This window comes from Lampetra planeri, chromosome 19 (genome assembly GCF_965212315.1).
Source record: "Lampetra planeri chromosome 19, kcLamPlan1.2.h2, whole genome shotgun sequence".
NCBI classification, from domain to species: Eukaryota; Metazoa; Chordata; class Hyperoartia; order Petromyzontiformes; family Petromyzontidae; genus Lampetra; species Lampetra planeri.
In genome coordinates this window covers 8,967,616-8,987,402 of record NC_136125.1, presented here as the reverse complement: position 1 = coordinate 8,987,402, position 19,787 = coordinate 8,967,616, and the positions used below count along the sequence as shown (strand labels likewise).

The window sequence follows — 19,787 nt, the reverse complement described above, 5'->3', positions numbered from 1 at the left end:
TCGGTATATATTATTTTGAAATTAACTACAGTTATTTAATGGCAATTTTGGTTTCCTTTCACTTGAGTCATCAGCTGCGGGAGAGTTTCCTATGAAGGTGAACGACACATAATTCTGAGGCTCAAGTGAGCATTGGGGGCAGCAGTGCTCATCTCTGTCCATAATTCTAAGCCAGGGGTGGTAATTGCATGTTCCTACGCCAGGGACAAGTGCACTTTAACCCAATTTAATCTTGAGATTACTTACCCACAAAAGTTGCACTGAGCTAGAAAATTTATTTTTTAAACGCTTCCGCTATGGATGTTGCGTAAATTTCTTCGCGAGTACTTTTTGCGTGCAGGGGAGGAAAAAGAAAAAAAAAGCCTCAGAGTAGCCACAAAAACCCACAAAATATGGAAAAACACACAACCACACTTACTGTACTGCACTATTCCAGTTGCCTCTAAAACAATCGCAAGAGTCGACTTCTCTCGCGCAAAGCGACCCGGCCTCTTGCGTTTGCTCATGACGGTGACATAACACCGAATGGGCGAGGTCTCATCGGCTCAGTGGCGGGCATGACGTGTTACGTCTGTTATGTCAACACACCGCGGCCGGAGGAGCAGGACTGCGTTTGCGAATACGCAACCACGGCGGGAAGAGTCCAGGTCAGGGCCCAGTGCCGGGTTAATGTGTCACCGGCGTCACCGGGCGGCAAGGCAACCGGAAAGGAGGGTGGGGGGGAGACGGGACGCGTGCCGTACCAAAAAATATATTCCTACGCCACGACCAGAGGTCGCAAACGGGTTTTGATTCCTTACCCGTACCCGGCCGCACCAGGGTCGCAAACGGGTACCCGTACCCGTACATGGCCGTACCCGTACCCTACCCGTACCCGGCCGGGTAGGTACCTGATTGCGACCTCTGGGATGAAGCCATGTTGCAGGCGCGGGTGGGTTGATTCTAGGAACTTGAATTGTGAGAAAAGACGTTGGGAAATGAGTGACAAACAGTTACTCACCAGTGACTCACGGTCTACCCGTACCCAGCCGCACCAGGGTCGCAAACGGGTACCCGTACCCGGCCGGGTACGGGTAGCCGGGTATCGGGTAGGGTACGGGTATCGGGTACCCGGTTGCAACCTCTGGCGTTTTCTAGTTTCACTGGGGAATAATATTCTTCCCCGTACCCCCCATTAAGGGCCCCATGAATAAATACAGACCCGCATTGACGACAATGATGAGGGAAGTGTTTTATTGAATGTGGGAAACTTTGTTTTTTCACTTAACAGAGCCCTCTCATCGGCAAGGTGTGACTTCAGAAACCAATGCCAAAGCAAATACCTTCATGCTACAGGTAGGAGCAGCCACTGACTGGTACTGGCAAATGCAGGGCCCAGTAGTGTCAAGCAAATGTTCAAACGAAGTGTCTTTTTTTAGTTGTGGGCTGAAAGAATCTGCTAAAAATACGTACACTGGTTGGAGTCTAAAAACATCAACATTTGTTGACGGCTTCCGACAATAACAGCAGGGGGGAGAGAACAATTTATTACGGGACCAAACTTTGCTGAAGAGTCTATTAAGTTGAGGACAGACGTTCATTTCGAGGAGACATATGTTCATCATGAAAGGGGTGCCTTGTTGTTTGAGGTACGTGAACCATCGTTAATAAAGGAAATGGATGAATGGAACGAGCAAAAATGAACGCGACCGAGAAAAGCATTTAATCTGGAAAACCAACGGGCCTTCCAGATGAAATGTTATTTCCTTTCAGAAATGTATTGTGGAAAAACAACCTCAACGTGATTTGTTTTATCCGTACGTGCATCTACCACGCAAGGGAAGAAGGGCAGTCTTGTTCGTACTGTAATTAGCCCAAGCGGAAAGCAGAAATGTTGACTGCACCGTACACGGCTGCACGGCGTGGTGTGAGTGGGTATTTGTAAGCATGCTGTTGCCGTGTGTGTAATCAATCGGGGCCATATTACATTCCTCGTGGCTTTGCACGTGATTACCATCAGCCGTCTCAAATCTCAAAAATGATTTTTTTGCAAATTAAAAGTAATTTGCACGTATATTACTGAAATCAAGCAGTTTAGATGTTTTGTTTTTATTAAAGATTCTACACAATTGATTTTGTTGTTGATGGTTATCACTCCGAGGAATAATTCACTTATAAAAAGATGATGTTTTAACTATATTTAAATTTTAGCACTCAATGAACACCTTTGCTGTTATAAATGTTGCTAATATTTAGAACTGAACTTCACCTCGTTGAAGATGACCTTGCTTGCAATTACCTTCGCTGTCATGGCATTTTCATTCTGTCGTTTTTGTGGATACAAGTCCCCGCCCACTAAGATCTGTTGTGGGAAGGAGCTCTTATCTCTACTTAGCATCGCAGGAAAGCTATCAAGTGGATCGCCAAACTAAACACCCCATTAGAAGCGTTTCAATCACAAAAAATAAGAATATTCTGAGAAGTTTAATTGCTGGATGGACTAGAACCTGCTTGCTGCTTTCATGTATTCACTTGCTCCCAGGTCTCCCTTAAACATATATAGACTTCCACTTTCATCAGGCTCTTAACTGGTATCAAATAAAGGAATTGCAGTGCAGCGTTACTATTCATGGAATTCAATACAGATTTGTTTTACCTGTTTTTAGCACGAGTAAATAACCTGAGCAACAGTAATAAAAAAAAAAGTACGGTTCCTTGCACTCGTAATTATTGCTGATAAATTAGCAGTTTTATTTTCGACTGGAAAAAAATAATAATCCAAGCGTTGCTGATGAACCGATAATTTATCAGAGATCCACGGTCAAACACAGACGCCTCGGCCTGTGGGAGATCGTGGGCGTGGGAACGGAGCGGAGAGACATGGCCCTGTTGCTCCCTATCCCTTTCCCCCCCCCCCCTATGCTGAGCCGTCATTGGCCCCCCTTGGCTAGACACGAAATGGGTCCCTCTGTGGCTACTTGTCCCCCCCCCCCCCCCAAACTCAAGCTTGTTCCCACACACCTGGAGGACGTTTGGGGGGGTGTTCAATGTTTAAATATAGAGTTGCAACGATGTAATTTTTTCACAATACGTTGTCAAATTTCATTATACGAAGCCTATCACGATATCTGTTTCCCATAACTTTGTAAGTGTATTTGATTTTTTTTATTGTATTATACTGTGCTGTGCTTCCAGTACAAATACAGCCGACTAAAAAGTTGTTCAACTGCGGCTAACTCAACGTAAGCTTCCCATAAGGCTTATTTTATAACTGTAACTTTACAAACGATAACATTTATAAACACACTTGCTTCCACTTACACATGAAACAATTAGCTAATTCAATGAACTATAGAAATTATATAATTACCATGACATTAATGAATACAAATAACTTTTACCCAAGGGTTAATCTCACGGATAATACCTTTTTTATATAACTTTCATGACTGAGTTTGTTATCTCTAAAATATTCAATCTCAAATATTTTATTTCCTAATTAAATCTTTGAGAAAATTTCAAAAAGCAACGATGATTATATAACCATATTTTTGCTATGCGGACGATACAATCATTGTGGATAAAAACTGTTCATTATACGAAATATCTTAATATTGTACGTACACACACACACTCGCAAAGACCTCCGTATTGCCTTAGCAGACTTTTGGGGCAAGTGCTGTTAGCGAGCACCCATGAAGAGGGAAAAAACCCCATCTTTATCATCGCTTATTATTTAGCACTGATTCTGACAGTATTATCAAGTGCTCTTCTGACACTGCTACTCTGAGTTGTGTTTGCTCCGTTGCTGTACTTTAGTTTTTGTTTTGTCATTCCTTCCGTCATTTCGGTGACTCGGGTAGCTCTTGCCAATGAGACTTCATCCTGGTCTCCCGAGCTCTCGCCCGGTTGAACAAACTCAACTTGAAACATCCAAACGAGGCTCGTGGGCACGCGTGTCGGTGCCTGACCGTGGATACGAACATACCAATAAACCGGCGGATTGCGCGAAACGGCTTGGTTAGCGGGCGGCGGGGCTCGCTCACCTGGTAGGTGAAGACCCCGTGGCGGGACGTGTTTATAAAAAGTGTGTTTTCCACGTTCCCCACGACCCGCGCCAGGAACACCACCTCGAAGGATGTGTTTCCTCCGGGCGGAATTACCTAAAACGCGCACACACAAGCGAACAAACGAGCAAACAAACAGTTTAACATGTTGGCTTTCGCCGAACCAATATCATCACTTAGATGTTTTTGAGGGTTAGATCGCGTCAATCAATATAAATGAGTCATTAAACCCGCCACCACCTGATACAGCCAATTAGCAATGTTTGTCACGTAAACAAAAACATGCCGCTTGTAATTACCAGCGAAACGACTCTGGCTGTCGTCTGATGAGGCTGGTTGTTAACGTCGAACTCAAATTGTAAATTGTAAATGTTGTGGGTTTTGGACCAGATTACGCCTTTTGGCGTCATCTGGTCCAACACCATGTGAGACTAGGCTCTAAGGAAAGCTGTCTCGGGTGTGGACCAATCAACTTCAAGGACAGTGCATATATTATCAGAGTTATGCTTTTTGTTTGCATTATGACTGCAGGTATTGTGGTCTATGCAAACATGACATGTCAGTTTTGTTGCCAGATAAAAGGGTAAAAAAACAATTATCATATTTTTTACTGGCAAAGGAGGTTCCAATGGAGTTTCATATTGTGTTTACAACCACCTGCGCTCAGGCTGGCAGGACATGTGGTGAGGGGTGATGTGGCTGTGAAAGAATTCAGTTTAGAACCATAAGAGCCTAGAGCCGCTTGTGTTATAAACAGACCGGCGCTGGCAGGCAAACACACGCGGGCACACAGAGCGTACACGTAGAGAAAGATACCATCATCAGATCGAGTCGAAACCACGGTAGAAAACATTAGTCACACCGTGTGGGTGCAACGATGCATTAGAGTGTAGATTGATGCTAATTCTGAAGTTCATAATGCATGCATAAAATTGCATGTACAATAATAAATGTTGTTTTAATCATACATGAAGTATGCAATGAGTTCAAGTGGCCTCCTACAGTCACAGCATAAAATAAAATTGTGGAATTGAATCGAATTCAGAACTATGGTCAATTACAATTGTGAATGTATCATTTTCAATTGTAATTGCAGCTAACAGCGCAGCAACTGCTGCTACAATGGTAAAAACAATTGCCCTCGAGTCTGACAATGAATCGTGTGACCCTGAATCGTGACAATTCATTAAATCGTGAGGAAGAGGATAATCATTAGGTCCCGAATACTCACTCAAGTGCGCTTACAAAGCTATTTATGTTGTGCTAATTCAAATAATACAATCACATTGAACATTTAATCAATATTCATTACGACGCTAATAGGATGACATGTGCTCTTGGTAACAGTATACAATAATTGCTACGTAGGAGCAAGGCTAAATATCTGCTCCAATACAGGCATTATTTATTTTTGGCACAAAACACATAGCATCACGTAAAAAGTGAGCGTGGCAGATTCCTCGGAACGCTGCTGCGAGGTATTTGCACGAGACAGGTAAGACGGGTATTTCTGCAAAACGTTTGAATATAGAGGGGTGCAAGAGTGAGCCCATGAATCTTGACTTAAAGCTTTCGTGACTGCAAGAATGAATATTCTTTGGGTCTTTTTTTTGTTCTACGTGACTTTACCGAAAGACCCAAAAAGAATAAGAATTCCTGCAGTCACGAAAGCTTTAAGTTATGATTAATATTATCGAAACATCTAAATAAATTTTTTAACGCAGCTATAAACACATTTTTAGGGCTGGCATTTAGATCTTAGTGGTAGGTTAGTTTAATCGCATACATACAAACAAATGATAACACGCAATAACAAAGACGATGTTCTTCTCCATGAAAGCCTTGTAAGTAAAAAATGCTGTCAGTGAGCACCTATTAAGGCCAGCATGACAAATGATGGCTTAGTGGAAGTCATAACCGCACCCAGGTCGTCTTCATCTCCCCACTGGCAATTGTTTACACACCGCACCAGGTACTCGTTTAAAACCGAGTTAACTTGGTCGAGGCCTAGGACAGGATTAGACGACACTTACCACTGACATTAGTAGCGGCGGGAAATGTAACTCTGCTTGCCAGTTTATCTGCACAGCAAGCTGACCACTATGCTTCCACTTTCCACCCAGATACCTGCAAACACCTATAGCAATACCGCCATTCGCCACTAGTGATGGTGACATCACCCTAGCCTGTGCCAGGTCAGGTGCACCTTGAGGCCACGTGAAGTGTCGAAGGCACGCTGACAGGAGATCACGGGACAAACCCAGATGTTTACACACTGCTCCAGGTATTCAGTTAAGGATGAGTCGACCTCGGGGAAGCCCAGAATCGGTTCAGATATTCGTCGCCGATGTAGGCCGTGAACGGAAATCTAACTCAGGTCGCCTTATTCGTAGTGCAGCGCGCTAACCACTACACTACCGCTTACCATTATGTGTGCGCACACACACACACAGACACACGTACACACATACACATGCGGATCCACAAACAAGTGAATACATGTACGCACACGCGCGCACGCACATACGCACACAGCACTGAGGCACACGCATGTTTGTGCCCGCTCACCCGATTTTGAAAAAAGGATGCGTGGAAATGTGACGTGGTCGCCGATATTGATAATAAAGTTATCGTCTCCTCTGCGCTGGGGTTGTGCAGGAAAACGGTCTCCATCTTCGGCATGCCCACCGGCCTGTGAAGCAGAGCAGGGGTGAGACAACAAGCGTTGATAGCAAGGGCGGCGTTTCACGCGCGTGGCCACTGCACGTGGCATTTCCAGGGTCCTGGTTTTCCCAGGATCGTCATTTGCTTGTTTCAGGCAGCCCTCTCGGGGGGAAAAAGAAAATCTGTAAATCTTCCCGCAACATATTCCCGTTGGAATAAGCGCGGTTCTCAATTGAATGACGAGCATTTGGAAAATCAATGGGGTGGAAAAAATGAAATGTTTGTCTGGTTTAATACCACGTGCGGAACATTCATGAATGGGATTTGGCCATAGATCCCAGTGCAGGTGCCTCGTGAATATGGTTATTGAGCCTCAGTGAGGCTTTACCAAGTAAATAAATGTAATTTCTGTTTCTTCAACGTCCTTCAAGAAAATGAACCCACTCAATAACAAGCCACGCATTTGCAAGTACTTAATTTTATTTTAATAAATGTTGGATTAAATTAACGTTGACTCAGCTAAGGAGAACATTGGCTTTTATTTGTACGAGTTAAGTTAATTTCTCCCACTTATAGAACCAGACACCCCAACAATGAACCAATATTAATCCCCGCCACTGCGTTGGTTCTCTTATCTTGTGCTGTATAGCTCGACGACTTGGTTGTCGGGTCGTAGCTCGTAGTGTTTGGCATTGTCCAATGTTTCGCTTCACGTGCTGGAGGAGGCTTCTCATTTCATGTTCGTGGAGAAGCTCCCAGCACGTAAATCAAATCACGTCAGGCATCACGCGGAACAACATGCGGTCCAGCGCGAAAACATACGGGAGGAGCCGCTACGGTAATCCACGTTACCCAACTCGTGGCGTGTCGCATGCGAGACAAACACAGGACACCCCCCCCCCCCCCCCAAACGAGCCACAAGTCTCTCACATTTCAATGTGTGTTCGGCAGATATCATTTCAGGACAAGCTTCTGACATCTACACGAGCCCGGGATTGTGAAGGATTACCTCTCTTACGGCAGGCGGTGCGGGATTTATAAGTTTCTCTCAAACGTTTGCGCGGACGCACAAACCAAGTAGGTTTTGCTCGTTATCACCTACTTAACGCTGCGGGATAGAGCGGGGTGAGACGGGCCGAGTGAGATTAGTCCACGCTGGACGCACGGGGGGGGGGACGAACGCTGAGATAGAGTTACAGGGAGGCAGGTGTCCCACGAAACACGACACCGGGTTTTTTGGTAGCGGCTCAGGTCGCGTGGCTAGGCCGAGCGAGCTAAGCGAGAGGGGCTGGGATGCCCTCCAATTACCAAAAAAACAGTGCCATCGTGCACAAGCAATTTTCCGTCTATTCCTTGCCCTGCCGTTACTGTGGCGAACGGCAACACAGAGGCATTGCTCACAGGGCCTCCAGAAGTGAAATTCGAAGTTTGTATTGTCCTTGGGGGAAAAAAACGACAACTTTAGATTACCCAGCAGGCCTTGGCAACTTAGCCCGGTCGTTATTATTAACGAATGGTGGCTAATGAATGGGAGGAACAAGCACCAGATGTAACGTTTTGAGAATTGCAACGAAAAGGAACACACGCATTGCTGGTCATAGGCAAGTTAAAGATGCCACTTTAACTGTTCGTAAAAGTAAGTTGGCTCGGGCAGGGACATGTCGCTGGAAGGGAGAGGACGTAACGGCTGTTGGTCGAGACCAATGAGGGTGCAGGCCCAAGAAGATGTCCTTCACAGAGATGGACGAGTGATGAAATGCGCTCGAGTGGAGGAGCTCCATCGACCGTTGCATCGCAAGGCTGAGGAGATCATGACGGGTTGGGAGGCCTTCCTCTAGCAGTGGACAGATCATGGTGGATGATGATAGGTTTCAAGAAATGGCCCTTCGACCACATATTTGTCTCATTTCCCTCAAGCAAGACATAACAAAAAATGTGTTTAAATCCCTTATCCCTTCGAATGTGCACGCGCCCCCCCTATTTACAAAGCGTCTTTGAAATTTTGGTTGCATTCAGAATTTCTCTACATATTTCTTGACTCTTCACTTTCCAAAACATCTATCCGAGCGACCCACAAATGGTTGCACTGGCTACGATGTTCAAACACAAGACACGCTACTATATGGAGGTTGCTGAAGTTGATCAATAAGAAAAGTAAACGTAGGTCTGTCAAGCTACGCAAAACTGTTGTGGCATTAAATATTGAATAACAATAATACCAGGAAAGCCTCTCCCCGAGTCTCAATGCTACTTTGTCAGAAGCATTCTCCATTGGAATGTGAAGACGATTCAATCAGCTAACAGCTGTTTAGCATGTCAAAGAAAGCCAGAGTGCCCAAAGGGATAATACTTAAAAGTTCCGCACAGACGGACGCAATCCACAGCTGTACTGCTGCCTACCACCTCCTGGCTACCTCACAGCCCAGGCAATCTCCCACGATATATATATACCAACCAGGCCCAACCCTGTTTCTCGTCCGACGAGACCGAGGACGTTCAAGGCGAATTAGTCATTCGTCTCTCGACAGCACCGCATTCAAGTAAACTAGCAATGTGGACACAAAAGCAAAGATCCCCAGTATAGCCTTAACAGGCTTTTGGGCAAGTGCTGTTAGCGAGCACCAATGAAGGCCGGCACGGCACACGAGGGGGGGGGGGCCAAAACCAACGCCCAGCTGCCTTTACCTCCTCAGTGGAGATGTTTAGACACCGCACCAGGTACTCATTTGAGACTGAGTCGACCCTAGCAGAATTAGAATATGTATTTATACTGAAGGAATACAATTAACTATAAAACCCTTTGAGAGACGTCCAGTAGTTTCAGAGATGTCCAGACCAAGGCCTATGACAGGTTCAGATAATCGTTACTGGTGCTGGCCGTGAACGTGAATCAGAACCTCAGTGGCCAGGTTTCATAGCGTAGCGCGCCAACCATCACACTACCGCTCCCCACAATATGGGTACACATGGGGGCACACGCGGGGGCACACTCGGGCACACGCGGTTCAACGCGCCAAGTCCGCCAATGTGTACTGCAACACGATGCTGTGTATCGACGACAGCGAGGCAAGCCCCCTGGACAGCTCTCGCCGTATGAAATGTCTCGGAAACTATTTCCTGCAAAATGCCACCGAAGTCGCATCCAGGCTATTTATTTTCTAATGCGATAGAACCTGGCTCCGTCGCGCAAGCGTAGGTTAATTTCATAGCGGGGACACAAAAGCGTGTTACCGAGACGACAACTGACGGAGATTCGATGCCCCCCGTTTTTATTTACTTACCGCATGCACGCAAAGTGCAAGCGCACGTTCATTTCACAGCGCACAAGAGCGCGTGCACAGTAACGAGCGAGGGGCTATATTTAATATCACTCTCGCAAGACCTCCCGTGAAAACAAACGTGTGTGCAAATACTAATGGTGTAAACAAAAGCCCCATTATATGCTACACAGAATTACTGGAGTATATGAATACACATAAAAACAAGTTAAAAATAAAATAATGTATTGCCCTTAACCAATGCACTGCTGGATGTAGGGCTCCCCCCCATGTTGTGTCGGTCATGGGCAGGGTTGTTTGACCACATTATATCATGCTGGTGAATTTGGTGTGAGGGGGCGGGAGTGGAAAGGTGAGAGGACTGGTTTAAATATCACTTTCCACTGGTGCTCGCCGGGACTGGAGATTGAACTCCAATTGGCAGGTTCTGAGTGCAGTGTGTGCGAGATGCTGCACCACACCACACCGCTCACCAACCCCCCAAATAAACCACAACACAATAATATTCTTAAATTGAAGGAGTCTTACCCAACAAGCCTGCGATTCAAACTTAGTTTTTTTTTTAGACGAGCATTGCTTTCCAAGCAAGAACCGTGGGGGTTAGAACGAGGTGGCTTGATGTTGGATCCAGGGTGAGGTGTATAATGTTCGTTGAGAACTTGTTTCGCGACGTACGGTACCAACCGTCATAATCGGTGGTGCGGGGGTAGAACAAACCAAACACAAAAATCAGTTTGTGTTTAGTTTTGTGTGAGGTAGGCATTCGTGAAAATTTATGGATGCAATTTAATTTGAATTGCAATTTAATAAGAATTGATTATTTTTGTGTCTTGTTATTGCCATACTTTTCTGGTTCACTCGTATGGTTATTCATTCTGCTTCAGTATCCGAAAAGTAGCGTAAGCACATGATTTGTATGAACTGTAGGTAAACGATTCCTATAAGAACACATTGAGAACGGATTCACCAATGCATCGTCACACGCCTCACGATAGCGGCATGGAGGAGGAGAGGCCAAGTTCGTGTAAACGTCACTGCTTATATATACACGGCTTGGGGTCTAGTCTCGGCCGAGCTGCTGTTTCTGGGTTGTTCCTGGGCTGTTCCCAGGCTGTTCTTGGGCCAGCACGGGTGAGTCACGACAGTGATCATGGATACGAGGCGATTGTTGCGCCGTCTGCGTGTTTGTGTGTGCACTTGACCCAAAAGTAAGGTGAGGCTATATGGGGGATCATTGCCTGTATCTGTGCTCATGTGCACACACATGCCAGTGTGCAAGTTTGTGTTTGCTCGCTTTCACTAAAATTTGGCAAGTTTCAATGTCCCAAATGAGTTGTAACTTGCTTAACATAAAAAAAATCCTGTGGGTTGGAACTCATTTTGTTTTTATCTCCCGTTATTTGGAGAGGGGGGCGGTGGTGGGTGTTGCGTGGACATGGGGGCACGTTGCTTAAAAATCTTGCTTGATCATCAAGATTCTGCCTTCATCACTGATGCTTGCAGCTAAGATATTGCCCGACCCTGCAGCTTGCGAAACAGTGGCTTTGAGAAACTGGTTGAGAATTTTAGTTCGAGCTTGAAAGTCAGCTTTGCAAAACATTAACTGAAGCCCTTAAAAAAGGCGTCATGCGTTTTCCAGCGCTTGACCTGATATGTCACCATCTGTACTGACACATTTATAATCACCACTATGAAGCAAAGTCAATTACAATAACCTAATTACAGCCGGTACGAACAATGCGAGTGGGTCCGTTTCATATCTGCCAGGTGACGCCTGCAACGCACATCGATACAATGTGCTTGTGGAAATATTAATAAGGGAGGGCGTGCGTGTGTTTGTCTTGATACCACGTAGTGCATCGGTTAGCGCGCTGCGCTACAAACCAGGTAACCAAGTTCGATTTTCGCTCACGGCCACCAACACCAGTGAAGATTATCTGAACCGGTCCTGGGCCTCCCCTAAGTCGACTCAGCCTCAAATGAGTATCTGGTGCTGTGTGTAAACATCGCCACTGGGGAGACAAAGGCGGTCGGGCGTGGTGTTGGGCACCCACCCCTCCTTGTGTGTCATACTGGCCTTCATAGGTTGCTACTCGCTAAGGGAGCTTGCCCCCAACAGTCTGTTGAGGCGAAACGGGGGGGGGGGTGGGCATCGTTGTCTTTGCACCACGTGCGGAGGTTGTGCAGCAAAAACGAACACTGCGACCACGACCACACCGATGCCAGACAATTCAGAAGGAGACGCTGGGATGCCGAGCGTGAGGGGGGAGTGCCACGCGAGAACGCCGCACGCTCGTGCGTGGGTCACCGGGGGGGGGGGGGGCCTAGGCGACGGCTGGACGAGCTGGCTCCCCCCCCCCTCTCCTTCCACCAGTATTCCACCAACGAGGTCACACCGGGCCAGCACAGCCACGCTTACCCCCCCCGCCGTGCTCGTAAAATCGAGTCGGCGTCATTGGTGCAGCCAAATGGGATAACAAAAAAACGGGCTGCACCCTGCTGAAGCGGCAACGAAATAACATTCTGAAACTCCGCCACTACTGCCCGATGATCTTGAGCGTCTCCATGTAGGGGGAGTTGCCGCCTACCGACACATGGCAAGGTGGTGCCAGTTTCTGAGGTGCCATGGCAGGCTGCGTGTTCTACCCAACTAGACTCCCGCGTCCCTGTGTTCCCACCTGCACCTACAAGCATGGTGCAGGATTGTAAATTCGTTCCAATGACATGCACGTGGCGAGGGGAGGCCTACAAAACCAGCAATGGGTTGACAGAAGAGCTGCACAAGTAGATGTGTGCAGGGATCGTGGGTTCTCCTCTTGAAGTTGTGGGTTTACTCTGGGCACTTCAGTTTGCCTCCACCATGCAAAAGACACTCAAAGGATTGGCCAAACACCCCAAGCAGAACCCTCCCGAACAGAAATCTTAAGAGACTCGGCGAGGCTTTCCTGGGTAAATATTACTTCCGAAAATTATTTATTAACGGTGTGAATGGTGCATCATACACTTAGGCCAGTTAAACACGTGCACGGCTGACGTTTAAGCAAATATAAATTTGATATTTTATGTTCTGCGTGGCTTGTCGGAGAAAATGCATAAAGTTTAGTCTGAGATCGTGGTGTTTATTTTCACCTACGTTTTTCCACACGTCCCCCCCTCCCCTCCAACGCCATTCTACTCGCGTATTTAATTTTCGTACAATTTCACGCTTGATGCGGCCAATAGGGCCCTAACTTGAACAATATCAACCTTTAAACTCCCGTACCTTCTATTAGCACGGTTGGCGACTGTGCAAAAGAAGTTCAACATATATGCATACATGCGTGCGTCTGTCAAAGCCACAGCAGATTTAAGCACACCTACTGAGCGACGTTTAGAAGAAATGTAGCATAACCAATCACGTGTCTCAGACCCACGGCCAGTAACGCTGAAGATAGATGCGTCCCCACTTCATTTGCAGCCATTTGATAGCTCTTAAAAATGATGTGATGTCCACGGCATGTCGCAGGCTGTGTGCAGTGGACTTGAATGAATATTTTTCTCGATGTCCCTCGTTGCGTATGGGTTTCAAAGGCAAACAAACCACACTTGGTGGTGGTGTCACGATGGTAAATGGTGGGACCGCACAGAAACAAAATTCACCAAGATATTCCAAACTTCCAAAAAAGTGGACCATAAACAATTTCAACATTGACGTCTTTTAACAAAAAAGTGTGAAAATGTATTTCTATCAAGGTCCAAGTAAGTGACCGAATAATAATTACAAAGTCAGCGAGAGCGCTTTAGAGTCACTCCGCACGGGGTGCAAGGTTCATGTTTTGTGGTGCGGTAGCTACAGGTTACACGGCGGTGGCGGCTACACAAGCAACACTTCGCCATGTTGCTACCTGCAAACGATCGCACGTCGCCAAAAAAACGTGGCACACTCACTGTTCGTGAAAATCCAGCATGGGCGGCTCAAACCGGATGGGTCTGCTGCTCCCTCGACTGCATCCCGCACTGCAAAACACAGGCACGGCGACCAACGTTTTCAGAAGCAGCGTGCACAGCGACGGCGCGCGCATGTCGGCGTGCCCCGCGCAGGCCAAGAGCCACGCGGTAAACGAGCGTTGTCCTTCTTGAAGTCCTTCGCTCCGGCCGTCGAACTTGCCGACGGGCGAATGCCTCCTGCTGTGTGGCGCTGTCGACGTTCGGACCGCGCATGGGTACAACGAGGGACGAGCGAGCCGTCCGCCTGGCGAGCGCGACCGAGCTAGCAAGACAAGGCTCGCAGCGACAAGCCAAGCGTCCGAGCGACACGTGAAAAAGCGAAAAAAAATATTTTGTTTGTGTCTTCCCCCCCCCACCTCTGCGCCAACGCCCACGCCCGCCCAAAGAGGTTGCCTCAGTCATGGCCCCACCCCTGACTCTACTGGCTGAGCTCGGGACACACGTGCGATGCGTCGGCCACACAGATCAGCACACGCTGTTGAGGCATTCCTGTTTCAGGTCGCAGCGACGACGGCGAAGGTGGTTCGGCCGGTTCCATACATACACAAGTGACAAAATACAAATGCAAGCATGTGTAATAACACGGAATTCTTGCAGCAATGACCTCGTTCGACTTAAAACAGGTGAATGGATAATGTATCGTGGCAATTATGGGCAGTGTGACGAGAGAAGGCTTGCGGAACTCTAAAGCACGGATTGGTATAGGGTGGTGGAGAAACGCAACATTGAGACATACGCTCGTGACAAATGCGACTCCAAGTATAGGAGCGAGCTTGGCATTACTTACTCTAAGGACAGAATAATACTGGTAGGAACCTCCTGGTAACACCAGCCCACAGGGGATTATTGTGTCCGTCGTGCAGGGAGGGGCTGGGAGGGGAAGGTGGGGCGGGGTGGGAAGGGGAGGGTGGGGGGTGGGAGGGGTGGGGCTGGGTGGGGAGAGGTAGGGTCACCCCATGGTGCCCTTATAAAACTCAACGTTTAACCTACTCACGCCGGCTTGTGCCCGCCCTCACAGTCGGCCATATTTGCGGAATACACCACGCCGCCGTTGACCCTGGCCATTGACCGAGCAACCCAAAGTTCCTACCAGCTCCCTCCGCAGGAATGTGTTGAATAATTTACAGCCCTATTGCCAATCTACTGTTAGTTGAATGCCTCCCCATGCCGTGTCGGTTATATTAATTGTTTGACCGTATTTCAGTATTTAGGTCAGTGCGGGGTTAGTGAAGCGGCTCAGCCCAGGACTCATTCAGATGTCACTCGCCACTTATGTCAAGCCATGGTCAGGAATCAAACTCGGGTGGCTGGATCGACGAAATAACCTCGCGAGTCAGTGCGTCATGGCTCCACCCAAAGAGGGATAAGGAGGGCAGACTCAAACAGAGTTATTTATTGAGGTCGTTTGTGGCCAGTGCGGCCCTCCGATGGTTCACAGGGAAAGGTAAAAGTTACAACTCAAATTTGCCGTGCGAAGAAGCAGAGTTCACACTTGCTGTGATGGGACTTTGGATACCCTGTGGACCACGGCAGCAGCTTGACACGCAGTTGCATCGAGACGCTGCACAAATCCAATTTTTAACGCACCGCTTGAATAATTAGTGTTATGATTAATTCATTGATATTGCGCTGTTGTTGCACATTTCCACGTGGGGATAAAAAAAAGCCTTCTGACAGCATAACTTTACTCCACCTCCCCCACTGACATCACATAAAGGACCCTCTGGCCAATAACACAGGGAATTCAACAACAATAACAATCGCACAAAAGCACAGGGCCTATCTGAGGAACGTGTCCGCCATTGAGCAAGTTTTTTCTTGTTATATATTTATTTTGCTCGTCACTCACCACTGCTTGGACGGTGTGGCTCTGAGGATTACGAATTGTCACCGTGCTGGTCCATCGGGTTTCTATTTTGTGTGCTACAAGGGTTCCGGCCAAGAGTGAAGGTCACAGGTCACCGGGCCAGCGGCGAAGAGGTGGGTGCACGGAGCGATCTCCGTTACCAAAACACCTCGACGAAGGTTTGGCCGCTTGGATTGGTGCCGCGCTAAAGGCGACCCCAGCCAGCGACCTTTACCCTGGGCATGCTGCCTGCTCTGCGAGCTCACATGGGGTTTGTTTTAAGGGGCCGCTTTTTTGAGGCTCCACGGTGGCGAGATTTTAACTCCCTTGCCTGGTATACAGAAGTTTGTGGGTTTGATCCCACATCTGACGACTGCATATTTGGAGTTTGCATGCTCTCCACGTGGTCACGTGGATTTTTCTCCGGGTGCTCCGGTTTTACCCGAACCATGCATTTAGAGAATTTGGCTGCTATAAATTTCCACGTGATAAGCCACTTCGTTGGGCTATCATTTGTGGCCAAGGTTGCTTCTGAAAAAGAGCTCCGTAGCTCAGTGGGGCATTACCTGGTAAAATATTGGGTTTTTTTTGGCGAGCGGTTGGCACATGTGTTTTGGTTCGCATTGTTGTACGGTTGACTTCAATTACAATAATGGAATGGAATTAGTCAATCCATTGCTGGATTAAGGGCTTCCCCCACGACATTTCAGTCAGCAGGAGGGGGGGGGGTGTACCTATACTTCACCAAGCTGGTTGGTTTGGTTTGTCGTTCAGCAGTGGTCCAGGACTACTGGTTCAGACATCAATCTCTCCCCACTCGTGCTGTTACCCATGGCTGAGAATTGAACGCAGTTCGCCGGATTCATTGCGAGGTGCGCCAACCACTACGCCAAACGTTCCATCCCGTTTTTATTATACGCGAGTGAAACTGCACCAGTGCATTGCCATACCTCCCCTGTAGAGTAGTTACATGCGCTAACAAAAGGTGAAGGCACACAGGCCCAAGCACGCCTCCACACGCCCACATAATATTTGAAATGTAGTCATGTTAAAAGGTGCACAAACATAACATTGCTTCTGTTTGGCCATGCAGACCATTTGGGGCCATGCGCTGTTATCGAGCTATGAAAACTTTCAGGGCGCATGAGAGAGGGGGTGGTGGGAGCCGTGTATTGCATGCTTGACCGCCTTTGTCTCTCCAGTGCTGGTGTTGACACACCATGCAGGGCTCACACTTTAGGCTCTGTTCAACTGTAGAAAGCCCCAGTAAGGTTAATACACTCATTTGCATAGGCTTGCATGGCATGAAATATCCGATCCACAAAAGAAAAACCGGACTCTGTATCATCATAAACGTCAGCAGCCTAGATCTATCCACTGCTGAATGAAGGCCTCCCCAAGCCGTGACTCACCCTCTCGCATGGTCCTGTGATACAACAGACCATCTAGCACCTGCAAACGAGCTGAATTTATCTCTTTCTTTCCACAGCAGACGTCCTTTCGGGCATGTTTCCTCCTTCCTGTAACTGAATATTTAGTAGTCTTGACCACCAGCCATCATCCTTTCTGTGGACGTGTCCTGCCCAACCCCCGCTTATTTTTACTGACAGTCAACGGCGTTTCTAATTTGTGTATATTCATGACTTCACGGGTTCCTCTTCCTGTCTTTGAGAGTAATTCCGTGCGTGAACCTCTCCACGTGTCTATGTGCACTTCTCAGCTTTTGTTGCATTACCCTTAAAACAAAATACATACGGGCAATCTGTCTCGTATTTTTCATCGGCCGTGAGCAATCCACTGCTGGATGTCAAGCGGTCACCATCAATGTTATATCATATTACGTCCCTTTACCCAGGAAAGGTAAACGGACGACTTGAGACTGACCGAGTCTTAAGACTCTTTTTCAGAAGGGTCCTGCCAAGTTTTTGCAGTGACATCGATGTTCGATAAGTGCAACACCAACAAAGTGACTTGCAGCCAAGTTTTCAGCATTTAGAAGTTTGGCCAATATCGCTTAGTGCTGTGACACTGCATAGACATACAATTTATTGCCGATACCAACGCTCACTCACAATTATACAAGTGCAGAGACACACACAGTCACACAGGCAAGCAGAGACGCACAAGGGCACGTACATTAAAGAGAGCGAACATTCATTACCCACAGAGCAGGCATGAACATTGATTTCGTTTGAGCGTTATTGTAAGAATGTATTTATTTAACTAATGACTTACATGTGACACATGTCCAACGCATAGGCTTTCACGACGAATATCATCGATAATACAGGATTTTTGGGTTAGGTCGTGTAAATATAAATATGTCGTTAAACCTGCCACCACCCGACAGCCAATTAGGAAGGTTTGTCACGTAAACGGAACATGCCAATTCGTCACTAGTACAGCAAACAGGCGTGTTGGAGAGCAATTATTGTTTCGCCAGTAATTACAACCGGCACCATCAGGCGGCAGCCAGATTTGTGCTTCAACGACGCATTTATATTTATGCGATCTAACCCAAAAAAAAAACCTGTATTATGGATGTGACATATGGCGAAAGCCCAAAAGAAATAAAGAATCAAACAAGTAGAGAAGTAAATAAGTCGGTGGGAGTGCGTGCAATTACATCCATACACTTTTAAATGTGGAGGCGAAGTGGTGGCACAGTGGCTAGCGCACAGTGCTATCCGAACCGATTCTGGTTTCCCTGCACCACCCTCCACCCACCACCCACTTCACCTGTCCAGCGTGGCCAAACGTTGTTAAACAGCCCCCCGTGACCGACATGGAAACGGGAGGGCCTTCATCCAGTAGTGGATTGAGAAAAGGCTGAAATTATTATTTCATAATCTTGCACCACGATCAATAGACTGCTGGATAAAGGTCTCTCTCAAAATCCCACGATGTAAATCATACATCTAACTCCTGCACGAATTCATTATTCTTAACCATATGGGCCATCACCCATTCTCGTGACGTATCCTGCCCAAACCCACTTCCCTAATTTGAGAAAAGGTACAATTATTATTCATTCATATCTGAACGTTGAGTCATCAGAGACACTGAATTAGAGATACATCATTTGGTTATCCGAGAATAGGTTCTCCTTTTTTCTGGTGTTTTAACATCTTAACACCGGTTTTGTTGCCAGAAAAAAGGGGAAAAACCTATCCTCAAATTTACGTTCTGGCAAAAGAGGTCCCAGAATTTGGTATCTGTTGTAAGCTTGTAAAAAAAAAAAACTTTGGTGGGGGCGAGGGAGGGTGAGGAAATGGGTTGTTAGTTTGCGAGCGCCGACAATCCGACCGTCCGATAACGGCGCGGCAAATTTACCGCTCGAGGACCGCAGCTTCTCTCCACCGAGCACGCGCCAGCGGACGCAGCGGCGCGCTCGTACACGCCAGAAGCACGCGCCATTCGCCGCGCGCGCGCGCAGGAATGTCACTGGTCGGGAATGACGATTGACGCGGGCTAACTGTTTGGTGGCGTTGCAAAATACAGAGCCGCTCGTGACTGTACATTGGGAGACAGTAGAAACGTTATACAGTAAAAACCTTGGATTGCGAGCATAATTCGTTACGGAAACGTGTTTGTAATCCAAAGCACTTGTGTATCAAAGCACTCCTATATCAGTTGTGATCACGTGACGCGCGGCAGACAAAGCGTATACAGGTACGACTCGTATTGCAAGACCTCGCTCGTTTATCAAATTATTATTTATTAAAAAATTTTGCTCGTCTTGCAAAACACTCGCAGACCAAGTTACTCGCAATCCAAGGTTTTACTGTATTTTATTAAAAGGGTCGTCTCTGAACGGGTCTCCGGACAGAGAGGGCAGACCCATGGCTTGAGCTCAGTCCGTCCAATCTGACCCCACACCTCTCAGCACCACACTCCTCACCAGGGTTCTCTCTCAAGTAATTTTTCGATTTAAAGCTTTCGTGACTGCAGGGATTCATATTCTTG

General features: G+C 47.2%; 1 protein-coding gene across 2 annotated transcripts in view; it reads right to left on the bottom strand.

Annotated features, from left to right (window-relative positions):
* The window catches only part of TMEM131 (transmembrane protein 131), a 109,129-nt gene that overhangs the window by 48,571 nt on the left and 40,771 nt on the right, over positions 1–19,787 (bottom strand). For both annotated transcript variants that reach the window (XM_078602917.1, XM_078602918.1), the window contains exons 4-6: positions 13,916–13,984; positions 6,615–6,738; positions 4,026–4,142 (exon numbers count right to left, since the gene is read on the bottom strand). In XM_078602917.1, coding sequence (XP_078459043.1) covers positions 4,026–4,142; positions 6,615–6,738; positions 13,916–13,984 — 310 coding nt within the window. The remainder of the gene's footprint in view (positions 1–4,025; positions 4,143–6,614; positions 6,739–13,915; positions 13,985–19,787) is intronic.